The sequence below is a fragment of the Trachypithecus francoisi genome, unplaced genomic scaffold, assembly GCF_009764315.1.
Source record: "Trachypithecus francoisi isolate TF-2019V2 unplaced genomic scaffold, Tfra_2.0 Lachesis_group6, whole genome shotgun sequence".
Classification (NCBI taxonomy): Eukaryota; Metazoa; Chordata; class Mammalia; order Primates; family Cercopithecidae; genus Trachypithecus; species Trachypithecus francoisi.
Genome location: NW_022681471.1, coordinates 89,115,671 through 89,129,322, shown reverse-complemented (window position 1 = coordinate 89,129,322; position 13,652 = coordinate 89,115,671). Strand labels below are relative to the sequence as shown.

At 40.5% G+C, this 13,652-nt stretch overlaps 1 protein-coding gene across 1 annotated transcript in view; it reads left to right on the top strand.

Moving 5' to 3' along the window:
- Positions 1 to 7,828, top strand: part of AKAP4 (A-kinase anchoring protein 4) — a 23,743-nt gene extending 15,915 nt beyond the window's left edge. Inside the window, 8 exon segments of the mRNA XM_033201402.1 lie at positions 1,781 to 1,882; positions 4,332 to 4,433; positions 4,435 to 4,747; positions 4,750 to 5,737; positions 5,739 to 6,253; positions 6,256 to 6,336; positions 6,339 to 6,460; positions 7,624 to 7,828. Of these exon segments, the coding sequence (XP_033057293.1) occupies positions 1,781 to 1,882; positions 4,332 to 4,433; positions 4,435 to 4,747; positions 4,750 to 5,737; positions 5,739 to 6,253; positions 6,256 to 6,336; positions 6,339 to 6,460; positions 7,624 to 7,776 (2,376 nt within the window). The 3' untranslated portion in view covers positions 7,777 to 7,828.
- The last annotated feature ends 5,824 nt before the right edge of the window (positions 7,829 to 13,652 follow it).

The window sequence follows — 13,652 nt, the reverse complement described above, 5'->3', positions numbered from 1 at the left end:
ATCACACACTGGGGCCTATCATGGGGAGGGGGGAGGAGGGAGGGATTGCATTGGGGAGTTATACATGATATAAACGTCATGCACATGTACCCTAGAACTTAAAGTATAAATAAACAAAAAAAAAAAAAAAAAAAAAAAAAAAAAAAAAAAAAAAAAAAAAATGACTCATGCCGAGGAGTAGGAAAAATTGGCATATGAGTATAGATATCCCTGGGACCCAAGATAAACTAATGGACGATGATACCATGACTTCTCCAAGCAACCAAACTCAACAAGGTCTGTCAGGGGCCAGCGTGCTCATACATCACACAGAGATAAAAATCAAGGGAGGGGCAGGGTGTGGTGTGATGTAAAGGACCTAGGGAGGGGAGGCTGGGGAGGAGCCTGAGGGGAGGGAGGAGTGGTGGTTGCCTAGCAACCAGCCCCTATTAGTTAAGACCTTTAAGTCATAATAATATTGCCTAGCTAACAATGTTACCCTAGGACCCCTCAGGAGGGCAAAATGCTTCATGGTCTGTTTCCCAAACTTCGAGTAATTTCATAGGGCTTCACAGTCTTCAATCATGTTCAAATGCCACACATATATTATTTAATTTGTATTTTTACAATGTTTTAAAAATGACTTACATTTTAAAAATTGCAAGCATGCAAGAATTTATCCATAATATCCCAGGTTTGTGTTCTAGTATATATTCTCCCTAATGCACAAATAAATTCGCATATTAAATGCAGAAATGTTTATATCCAATACTACTTAAAATATGCTATATTTAATGATAATAAATAAATTTTGAGAAACCTAGTGTAGTAGCAAGTGCCCTAAACTGAAGCCAGGAAATTGAGTTCTAATATAAGCTCCACTTTAAGTTTTTGTCAGTTGGGCAAGCCATTCTCTTTCTCAGTTTTCTCAATTAATACATGTGGAATATTGCCTTGGGCCTCGCTCTGACAGGAGGTTGGTATTCTCCTTTAAGAAATTACTAATGCTAAGATTCTGTCTGCCTAACAATCATAGTATTAACATTTTTTGGGTACTTGCTATGTGCCAGGAAATCTGCTTTTACATGCTTTCCATATAGTGTCTCAGTTAATCCTCACAAGAACCCTCTGAGGTAGGTGCTATTATCATCTTCAAGAAAGAGAAATTATGCCCCTTTCTCTAGAGTTTTTCTAAATTCACCCTTCTAATTTGATGCAGATATGTTTTGTCGATGTGTCCACCCTGAATGTAGAAGATAAGATTACAAGGTGCGTATTCTCTGCTCAGAGTCGGAATCGGTCAGAAGCTGCTGAGAAGGGTTATCAGTGAAATATGAAGAATGGAAAATGTTGGGGGAGAGAGGGGAAAGGTGGAGGGGACTCAGGGGGAAAGCCAGCATTCTCATGAGCCCAAGATCCCTGGTTCTGAATTTACTATCACTCTTATATCAAGTCTCATTTTAGAAGCCACTTAAGTTGCTGGTAGGGCTGATAGAGATAAACATGGAAGACAGCATGTCAGAAAAGTGTTTTTTATTTTTATTTAAACCCATCCAAAGGGTGATGAATATGGTTATTGAGACTGATGGTTTTGTGAGCATCTTCAGAGTGGGGAGTAGTAATTTGTGGAGGGAATGTCATCTCATTCTTCAAAGACTAGATAGCTTCAGAAGCCTACCTCTCCTGCAGAAAGAAAAAAAGAAGTCATAACATTCACAATTTGAAGTAATAGCCTAGGCGGGGCAGCTTGGAGAAATCTCCAAAAGCAACTGTCTAAGAATCTCACCATTTAATTCCGTAGGATGCTGCTGGTTCCAGCTCAGAAGACAACTTAAACCTGGGAAATCTGGAAGAAAAAGAGGTTATCGTGATCAAGGATACTGAGAAGAAAGACCAGTCTAAGGTACACTTAGCCTCTGCGATTCCACCACTTCTATTCTCAGAGCTCAATGATGAGTCTGCAGACTCTGGATCAGACATGGTAAGACAACTACTGTCAAACAGGCTCATCAATTTGAATACTATGACATTCTAGAGAACACAGGCCTAAGTTCAAGACCACAGTAAGTTCAACACCCAGGTACTTAATAATGGCACTAATCACAGAGGCTCAGAATGCCCTCTCCTGATTTCCAGCTACCCATCCAATCAGAATCACGCAAGATTATTTGTAATGTTCTTTGCTGGTTGGTAATGGACCTGTGTGCCCCACATTACCCAGCATCCAGCAAGGAAGAAAGAGGGGTATGGAGCAGAGACAATCCGTAACCAGCAAGAATTTGAGTGCCTCGTCCTTACCCTGTTGTCTAAGAGATTACCTAGGCTGTTGAGTAGCTTAAAGTTAGAAGAAATTAGACTTGCATGCCACTGTGACATACAAACTCCTTTTGGTTTTGTTTAAGTATCCAAAATTATATCTGTTAGGGTTCTGGCTTTGGGAGGGCACTGGAGCATACAACAAGTCACCCTCTCATGCCTACAAGCCTGGAGTGGCTGGTAATGGGACAGGATATTTGACTTTAATGCACAGGAATCAAATGTTTCTTGTTCTGTGTCTCTAGGCTCATATTATAACCAAAACATTATTTCTGACCCCAGACTCCTTTGGAGTGAAAGGAGTGGCCCCTAAGGAAGGAAAAACAAATTTACATTACAGTATCCAAAGAGTTTTCAGTTTATTTGGGTATAGCCAACTCAATTTTGGCGTCTTAAGAAAGGGATAAATTATACCTGGCATTGATTTTTGGAAAAGCAGTCCATGTTTCCTATATACAATGCAGATCTGCTTGATTGTAACTTAAGCTCGTTTGCAAAAAGTTGACTTTATTATGACCTCACATTTCTAGAAATTCAGTGAAAAGAGAGGAGATGAAGCAATAGAAGGAGCAGAGGGCTCGGCTTTAGTGTTGGGTGGAATATGTGTATATAGTACATATACACATATCTGGACATGGGCATACACAGTTACAGGCATATACACATATAAATTTATACAAAATGATACACACATCAACATATACATTTATATACATTTACAAAAAAAATTTATACAAGCAATGATAAATACATGCTTGGCTACATTTGATATTGACACACACAAGCATTGATGTAGCAAACTTAATCTGATCATAAATAATGACACACATATACAAATATATACAAAGTCATACAGCATCAGATGCAGTGACATGCCCACACACAATACACATAAACACCCATATTACACAATGCATGAACATACATTCACACACATTACATGCATAAGACTTGATCAAAACATAGTGACCATACAGACTCAGTTATTGGTATACATGCTTATAAATATACATATCTATGCAAAGACATATATGGTCATACACAGTCATGCTGACATACACACAAACTTACACTAAGCGACACATATTTACTAATGCACTTGTTTGTATGCATTGATACACTGTTGACACAAATGCAATAACACACCTACTCACACACATACTCAAATACCAGGGTATGTACAACATTGACATACACATGGTCAAGCATTGACATAACATATAAATATAGCATAAATTGATACCCAATTTATGAATATACATAGTCATTATACAATCACCTGTTTACACATACTCATATTTTAACATACATATACATTAATATATTAAAATTGTATCTTATATTAATGAGTGTGTTTATATATGAATTTATGCTTTAACATATATAAATGCATTTATAGCTGCATGATACATACTAGTGAATTTATATACACACATATATGCAGATTACTCAAATTGACTCATTTACATATTCAGAGACACGGACATAGACACTCATATTTTGACATTCACACATGTACAAATATGCATACTAACATGCACATGTCAGCCTATACAGTAGACATATACAATAGGTAATGATGTCAACACATTATTACACATGCTTAGACACAGTCACACATATGCACACACACACACACACACAGAGGTGCATTTTCACACACTAACAAAACAGAATGGCACATTCTCACATCTATTGAGATGTTCACACATGTTAACTGCTATATTTCCATGCATATATACACACACAACAGACACACTGACACATTTTTGACCCATTGAGATACGACATATTCATATGAGTTGGCAGACATATATTGATAACACTTGTGTATAGTTAAGTATACACATGTATATACTTTGAACTTTTGTTGCTGCCACTTCTGCTTGAATGTGTACTAATGGATATAACTGGATGTTATGTTCCCATACAAACTCTAAAAGGTCAAATCCCTAATCTGATACATCTTCTAAGTAAAATAAGGGAAAGAAATAGCCTACCCAAACTCTTATGGATAGGTCTTCTTCTTTTTTTAGACGGAGGGATCTGTGTGCCTTTTCAAACAAGCTCCCTCTGATCCCGTAAGTGTCCTCAACTGGCTTCTCAGTGATCTCCAGAAGTATGCCTTGGGTTTCCAAGCATGCATTGAGCCCCTCAACCTCTACCTGTAAACATAAAGTAGAAGACACAGAGGGCGAATATCACACAGAATCCTCTGAGAACTGCTACAGCGTCTATGCTGATCAAGTGAACATAGATTATTTGATGAACAGACCTCAAAACCTACGCCTAGAAATAGCAGCAGCTAAAAACACCAACAATAATCAAAGTCCTTCAGCTCCTCCAGCCAAACCTCCTAGCACTCAGAGAGCAGTCATTTCCCCTGATGGAGAATGTTCTATAGATGACCTTTCCTTCTACGTCAACCGACTATCTTCTCTGGTAATCCAGATGCCCATAAGGAAATCAAGGAGAAGTTGGAAGGTAGAAGCAAATGTCTTCATCATTCAATCTATCCATCCCCTGGGAATAAAGAGAGAATCAGTCCCCGAACTGCTGTGAGCAAGATTGCTTCTGAAATGGCCCATGAAGCTGTGGAACTGACCGCTGCAGAAATGCGTGGCACTGAGGAGAAGTCCAGGGAAGGTGGCCAGAAAAGCTTTCTATATAGTGAATTATCCAACAAGAGCAAAAGTGGAGACAAACAGATGTCCCAGAGAGAGAGCAAAGAATTTGCAGATTCCATCAGCAAGGGGCTCATGGTTTATGCAAATCAGGTGGCATCTGACATGATGGTCTCTGTCATGAAGACCTTGCAAGTGCACAGCTCTGGGAAGCCAGTTCCAGCGTGTGTGGTCCTGAAGAGGGTGTTGCTAAGGCACACCAAGGAGATTGTGTCCGATTTGATTGATTCCTGCATGAAGAACCTGCATAATATTACTGGGGTCCTGATGACTGACTCAGACTTTGTCTCAGCTGTCAAGAGAAATCTGTTCAACCAATGGAAACAAAATGCTGCAGACATCATGGAGGCCATGCTGAAGCACTTGATCAGTGCACTTATTGGTGAGGAGAAGGAGACTAAGTCTCAGAGTCTGTCATATGCATCTTTAAAAGCTAGGTCCCATGATCCCAAATGCAGGAACCAGAGTCTTGAATTCTCCACCATGAAAGCTGAAATGAAAGGGAGGGACAAAGACAAAATGAAATCAGATCCATGCAAGTCGCTGCCTAGTGCTGAGAAAGTCGGTGAACACATTCTCAAGGAGGGCTGACCATCTGGCAACCAAAAGCAAGGAAACCCATGCAAGGTGGCTACCAAAGCATGCAGCAATAAAGATGAGAAAGGAGAAAAGATCAGTGCTTCCACAGATTCACTGGCCAAGGACCTGATTGTCTCTGCCCTTAAGCTGATCCAGTACCATCTGACCCAGCAGACTAAGGAAAGATACATGTGAAGAAGACTGTCCTGGTTCCACTATGGGCTATATGGCTCAGAGTACTCAATATGAAAAGTGGGGAGGTGGCCAAGGTGCCAAAGCACTTTCAGTGAAACACCTAGAATCTCACAGAGCCCCTGGACCATCCACCTGTCAAAAGGAGAACCAACCCCTGGACTCCCAGAAAATGGATATGTCAAACATCGTTATAATGCTCATTCAGAAACTGCTTAATGAGAACCCCTTCAAATGTGAGGATCCATGCGAAGGTGAGAACAAGCATTCTGAGCCCAGGGCAAGCAAAGCAACTTACATGTCCAAGAGATCTGACAAAGGGGAAGAACAATGCCAGGACCATCAAGAACTTGACTTTATCAGTGGGATGAAGCAAGTGAACTGGCAATTTATAGATAAACTGGTAGAATCTGTGATGAAGCTCTGCCTTATCATGGCTAAGTATAGCAACGATGGGGCAGCCCTTGCTGAGTTGGAAGAACAAGCAGCCTCGGCAGATAAGCCCAATTCAGGGGCACCAGGTGCATTCACAGCAGTGCAATGCCACAGAACTATCAAGACTCTCTTGGACATGAAGTAATTGTCAATATCAGTGCTCTACAAATAGCTTGCAGAAGCAGCTCCAGGCTGTCCTGCAGTGGATTGCAGCCTCCCAGTTTAAAGTGCCCATGCTCTACTTCATGGGAGATAAGGATGGACAACTGGAAAAGGTAAGTAATGCATTAAGGCACAAAAAGAAAGTTGGAATGGGCAGAGGCAGGGAGGCAGCATTGTACTTTGAGCCCAAGATCATTCTAGTTTCAAGTCTATTCTTAACCGTGTGCTTCATGAATTACTTTCACCTCATAAAAAGACACAAAAATGGTGAACCACTAGCTAAGTGGACACCTCAAGGCCTGTGCATTTCCACCAAGAGGAGGAGAGTGAGATTAACGCATTTCATCAGTGACCCTTTTGACAAACTATCTGGTAAAACATTGGGGAATGATTAAGTCTCATGTTTTCAGTTTTAAGATCTGCCAAAGTACTCTACAGAGGAGGGAACAAAAAAGGAAAATGGAGTTCCTCCCTCCCTCTTGAGGTGTTGGAAGTATCATGGACTAATTTTGTGTTTGACCTACCAGAAACAGTTTGAAACTTGTCTCTTACTATTTTCCCTATGCTCCTCCCCCAAACTCATGGGTCCTGCAAGTGCCCTGAGAGTCCTGTCTCCTTAAATTTTATGCCCTAGTTGCCTCACTTGCCGACCCTAGTCCTGGCCCTGCTCCTCAGATTCCATGGAGGCCAGCATTCATACATTCATACACATACACATACACATTCTCTCTGTCTCTGTCTCTCTCTCTCACACACACACCCCTACCTGACAGCTGGGTTTCCTGCTTTAGATGGATTCCAGAAACATCAAATACTTAACCAACTTATTTTCAGTCCAGGAGCCAAGGCCAGACAATCCTCCGTACTCCAAGTCTCACACTTTTTTAGGGAGGTGGGGGAATGGCAACCCCAAACCTTGACCTAGCAATCAGCACAGACTAACTGAAGGGTCCAGCATCTGGTGAAAAGTATTTAATGAACACAACTAATTTCAGAGTGTGTTTTTGAAGCTCAAAAAATAAAGTATCTTCGGCATTTTGGTCTATGACATTAGAGAAGGTTCAAGGAAAAAGGAAAGATGTGTCAGCAGCCTCTAGTCATGGATCTATGACATGCTGTACCCTAATCCTAGAATCATGAGCGGGAAGGTGGTGGTGTGGGTGAGGAGGTTAGGGTTGAGGGGTTGGCTGGTAGAAGGGTGTTAGTTCACTTTGTCCAGCAGGTCTTTCCTCACAAAAGCATCACGCAGCTCACACTAGCTCTGTTTTCCCCACAGCTTCCTCAGGTTTCAGCTAAAGCAGAGAAGGGGTACAGTGTAGGAGGTCTTCTTCAAGAGGTCATGAAGTTTGCCAAGGAACGGCAACTGGATGAAGCCGTGGGAAAGGTGGCCAGGAAACAGTTGCTGGACTGGCTGCTCGCTAACCTGTGAGCTGACAATTTCTTTGACTCGTCTTCATCTTAGCCCCCGTAGCAGCATTCCATCCCAGCCAGAGCACCACCACCATCAGGCCAGTCAACTGCACAATACACAACTGTGTTTCCCAATACACTTGAGCAGTTGCCTGTGAATGTAAGAGGTGTCAACAAACTGGGAAAGAAAATGAATTAAAAAAAAATTTTTTTAAATGTGTCGTTTTTTTGATCAGCTATTTCCAAGACAAGGGAAGGGAATTGGTCCATTTTCCAGGAATGGTGACACAGTGTTGGAGTTGTATTCAGATCTCACCCTGGATTATTTTCTGAGCACCAAAGACACAGGGATATAATCCATGTCAAGGTCCCTAAGTAATCTGGTTTGTTCAAATAATCTCAATTCACAGTCTATTTAGAGTTTTCCCACCTGTGGCCTTCCTATTTCTCCCTGAACTGCACATCTAACTTGATAATCCCCTTTCTAATCCCAAGGATACAGCTTTCTTGGTTTAGTTGAAGAAAGTGTATAACCATTACCCTGCCTTGCTACACACACATCCCTCAAAAGTGTTCACCGCACATAGCTAAATACTACCCAGAACTACAATGGGATCTGATCCTCTCCCGTGTGTGAATAAAGCTTCCTTATAAGGAATTTCCTTCAATTGATGAGATTTCCTTGTCTTCTTCCAGTCTGAAAGAAAAATTTTCCAAGAACAGAAACCTCTAAGATGGGTAAATTCCTTTGGGGCCCAATGTCCCAGTGTCTTCTCTGGGAATAACAGTAAGTTCCCAGATTTGTTCTATGTGTCCTTTAAGTCAATCATAGTGCTAGCATTCACTGCAAATCAGATCAAGACAGTGGTTTCAACCCTGTAGACCTTGTTAGCTAGTTTGGTGTGTGCTCTCATGGCACGTTTTGGCACCCTTGAAGCTTTGCGGCTTAGTAGAACCAAGCACAGGATGGGGTGTCCTTCTGGACTCAACAGTCAAAGCTTTGCCTCTTACTAGTCACATGGCCTTAGGCAATCCTGCAGACTGAGCCTGTTCATCTGCAAAATGTAGCTAAAAATTACCTTACGTTGTTTATAGGTTAAACTAGAGGAACGGATGTGATGGTGTTTTGCACAGGGTGGATTTTGTTGCAAATGTAGATATGTGAATGATATGTGACTTTCAATGCCAGTCCTAACACAGGAGTGCCCTCTTGATACATTTCAGAACTGAAAGCATATCCTCTGAGTATGGGACCCAGAGAGACACTTTTTGGGAGAAGTTAAGCACACAGACAAACTTTGCCAACTTCTCCACAATGCCTGACCCAGTCAGATAGAAGAAGTAAAGGCAGGCTTCTTCAAAGCAGGATGTTTAAAACTCTCCAGCCCAGCTGAAAGCTCATCAAATGTTTTTCAGTCTCACCCCACACCATTAAAATCTTTGGAATTGAGCCATCACAGATCCTTTTCTTTGCCCTTGAAGAAAATCCTTAATAAACAAATCTCGAGGCCAGGGCTACATTTCTAATGACTCAGTCCTCCCTGAGCACAGCTGGGTCACATGGCAGTTTACTTCCTTGATTAACTTGGCTCTTACTTTGCTCCTGATTTTTATTATGAGGCAGCCTTGGGGATTCCTTGAAACATGGAAATAGAGCAAAGGAAGTTACATGTTCTGTTAAATGAAAGGGGTTGGGGCAAGATGGTCTCTCAGGGCCTTTCCAGTTCTGACATTTGAGAATTTTATGAACAAGTTTCTTTTCCATAATTTCTAAAGGAAACTTGTGTAGATGGAATAAGCTCAGAGTGAGGAAACTTGATTTTTGCCAGAGCTAACTGACAGATTCCAGCAGAGAAAGGAATGCTTTGGGCCACAAGGACCCTGACAAGGGTCTGAAGGAGCTCAATAGCCCTTGGGGTTTATTTCTGGAAAATAAGACCCTGGCTTTGACCTCTCTAAATGAAGACGTAACCCCAGGCATCCCAATAGCAATGGCCGTGCTCAATGCCAGCAGCTGGAAATGGACAAGGACTTCTGCTGAGCTGAGAGTCTGGCATATAGTAAGAAAGAGGCGAAAGGAGCAGAAAAGGAAAACACGATTCTCTCCTGGCAGGCGGTACAATTGGCTTATTAACAGTTTCAGTCTCTCTGATATCAGGCTTCCATCTCAAAAGAAAATTATAAGCAAAACTTGTCTGGGAGGTTATTACAAGGCCAGAACTAGACTGGAATGAGGTGAGAGAGGTACTTGCCTCAGGGATCAAAAACTCCATAATCAAATAATATTTTAACAAATCAAAATTAATGCCAAAAAACCATGATGAACAAAATATCAAAAATTTTTGTACACAGGATCAGTAACAGTGCCATGCCAAGCCATAATGGAGCCTGAGGCAAAAGGAAAAATTAATTTGTAAGACTGATTTCATGGGAGTAATGTTAGAGAAACAAGAGCCTAGGAGAGACAGGGTGACACCATTTTAAAATCAATTCCATGTCAAAACTAGCAAGGCACATTCCTTGCCAGTCACAGCCCGTGGTCATATGATATTTATGGCTGAGAAAACAGCTTAATAATACCTGTAAGGATAAATGCCCACGACAGCAGAATGTCCACATGTCCCAATATCGCATAACAATATATGCTCCTAAGTTGATTATAGTCATGCTTTGATGTGCTTACACGCTAAAATGCCAAGAATAGTTTTCTTTATATCAGCAAAATAATAAATTGTCATGCTGTCAGCCCACCAGCATGTAGACGTAACTTAGTTTTACATAGAAAATAAGACCACTATATAAGAAAACTTAAAGACAAGTCGTTCCTCCTCTTGCTTCCTGAGGACGCCCTACTCTGAGTAGCAGCTGAGGAGGCTTTACTCCGTAACTGAGTAGCAGCGTTCAATAAACTGTCTCTTCTCCATGCGCTCTACAACTTGCCTTGAATTCCTTCCTGCCTTAGATCCAAGAACCCTCTCTTGGGGTCTGGATCAGGACCCCTTTTTCTGACAACAGTAATACTTTCTGGGAGATTGCCAAGGCAGCATTTAGAGAATATGTTGCCCTTAAAGCCTATATCAGAATAAAAAAAGAAACAGTGACATCCTGCCTAAAGAACTTAAAATCTTTAAAGAAAAATAAAATCCAGGTTTAAAATCCAGTGTAAACTCAAATCCAGGTTTGCCTCATGTCAAATAACCAATTAAAAGTTTAGAAAAGGGGAAATAAAATTTGGAACAAGGAAAAAGACCAAACAAGGAAGGCAGTTTTGCTTAAGTCTTAAGAAATCAGAAATCAGAGATGGAGTGGGGGACAGTGGGTGTTACAGTGTTTTCTCTCTTGTTTAACATGATAAGAGTACAGCCTTCCGCCCCCCTCAAAAAAAAAAACAAATAAAAACTCAGATTTATTCTGGGTAAAAACAGGAACCACACTAGATTACCCGTGTTAAAATTCTACCTTAAAACAATTCTAATAATGAAAGAAGAAAAATAAACAAAAAGTAGAAATACAGGAGAGAGAGAAAAAAATGCCACTTTTGCAAATAATATATTTGTACATCAGTGAAAATCAAATCCCCAAATACCAAAGGTAAAGAAGGAGTTTTGCAAAGGTATTAGAATAGGAGATACTGGTGAGCTGCAATAATTTGCCGTCAATTAAAACAGGTCCAGCTGCTTTCTCCCCAGTGACTCAGAGACATTTAAAAAGTTCGCTGCTTCTCCTGAGCCAAAGCCTCTGTGGTGTCAGAACATAAATCTAAAAGAATCTGTTGAATTCCTATATCCTAAGGCCACCCTGCCAGAAAGAGGAGTCTACTTACAATTGTGACAACAATATTAAACACTTGAGTATTAAAGGAGGCAAGAAACGACATTTACACAGCACTTATTGAGTGCCAGATACTACTCAGTGCTTTAATGTTTTCAAACACCTTGAGACGGTTTCTTACCAGCCGCTTTTTACGGATGAGAAATTAGCGAGTCAGGTCTTTTGCAAGGTCATCTAACCAGTGAGTGGGAAAGTTGGGATTCAAATCCAGGTTTGCCTCATGTCGAATACTATGCTCTTTCCATTCTATCACACTGTCTTCCCATTAATCCAGATCCATGTTTATTAAAGAACAAACTATAAAACAAGAATGAGAAAAATAAAAACAGGTGAATAGTAAAAATAGACCATGCTCTTGACTGGTAAAACTAAATTCAACAAAACAACATTCTCTAATTCAATATATGGTCTTATATAGTGCTAAATCAAATATTTATGGGGTAGTTTCAGTGTCTTTCCCAAGATACTTATTAATTGCAAGGGGAAAAGTAGTAACTTTGCAATGGAGAAATCTGTTAATCATATCTTAATTAGATGATCAAGGCCGGTATCACCAGGAATGACATAATGATATCATGTATCTCCCAATATAATGTGATAAGAAGGGCATGTTGCTTCTGTGGTATTCTTGCAAAAAACACATAACCCTAGTCTAATAATGAGAAGCCATCAGACAAACCCAAATTGAGGGACATTCTACATAATACCTAGCCAGAAGTGACTGTGAAGGTCTCAAGAGAACACTTTAGGGTGATGGAAATGTTCTATATATCTTGAGAAAGGCAATGTTTAACACAGGGGTCTATGTTTCTTAAGACTCATTAACCTGTATGCTTAGAATCAGTGAACTTTATTCTATCTAAATTATATCTCAGTAAAGTTAATTTTAAAATGTTTAAACTTAATAAGTACCTATAAGGAAAAAAATTCCCTTTCCACTGCTAAAAGTTTCTTTGCTCTCCTGCCTCTTTCCAGAAAAATCTCAAATTTAGCAAGTCTTTCTGATTTTGGGCTCTGAGCAACCCTTACCTTGCAATCCTCCTTCCTGCTACATCCACTTGTCTGTGGTGGCCCCGAGTAGGACCCTGGAAATCCCCTCCTCATGAGGACTTCTCTCCCAGAACCTAGCTACATATCCAAAGTGAGAAGGTCTCCAGCTCATCTCCTGCTTATCATGAAAGTCACCTCCCCAGAAAAACCCTCCTTTATTCACTACCTTATCGCCCATAATTACTTTGTATCCCACTGCCCTGTTTAATTTTTATTGCACTAACTGATATATACCTTTTATTGTTATTTACTTGCTTATTGATTGTCCCCTTCCACTAAAATGGTAACTTCAGGAGCACAGGGACCTGTCTGTCTTGCTCACCACTGTACCCTCAGTGCCCAGCACAATGCCTGGCACACAGTAGTCATTCATAAATGTTTATTGAATAATACAATCCATCTAGTTCAGTGTCTTCTGGTGGAGAACAATAACATTACATGGGAAATCATAAAACTTCTCATTAACCATGGCCATCTCACTTCATATAGCCGAGTCTTAGTTTTCTTACCTCAAAAATTGGGATTCTAACCAATAGTCTTTTATACCTACCTCTTTAGAACTGTTATGTACATCAAAAGAGGCAATTATGTTTTAAAATATACCTAAATGTGCCCACTAAAACTTCAATGTGGTTGGGCACGGTGGCTCAGACCTGTAATCACAGCACTTTGGAAGGCCAAGACAGGTGGATCGCTTGAAATCAGGAGATCAACACCAGCCTAGGCAACATGGTAAAACCCCATCTATATAAATGCAAAACTTAGGCACAGTGGCACTTGCCTGTAGTCCCAGCTACTTAGAAGTCTGAGGTGGGAGGATCACCTGAGCCAGGAGGTTCAGGCTGTAGTGAGCCAAGATTGCACCACTGCACTCCAGCCTGGGTGACAAGACCTTTCTCAAAAAAAAAGAGCTTCAGTACAAAATAATAATAATAACAATGATAATAATGTCTAACATTTGTTGCACTTTTACTGTGGGTCAGGCATTCTTCAAAGTGCTTTTCAGTATTATAT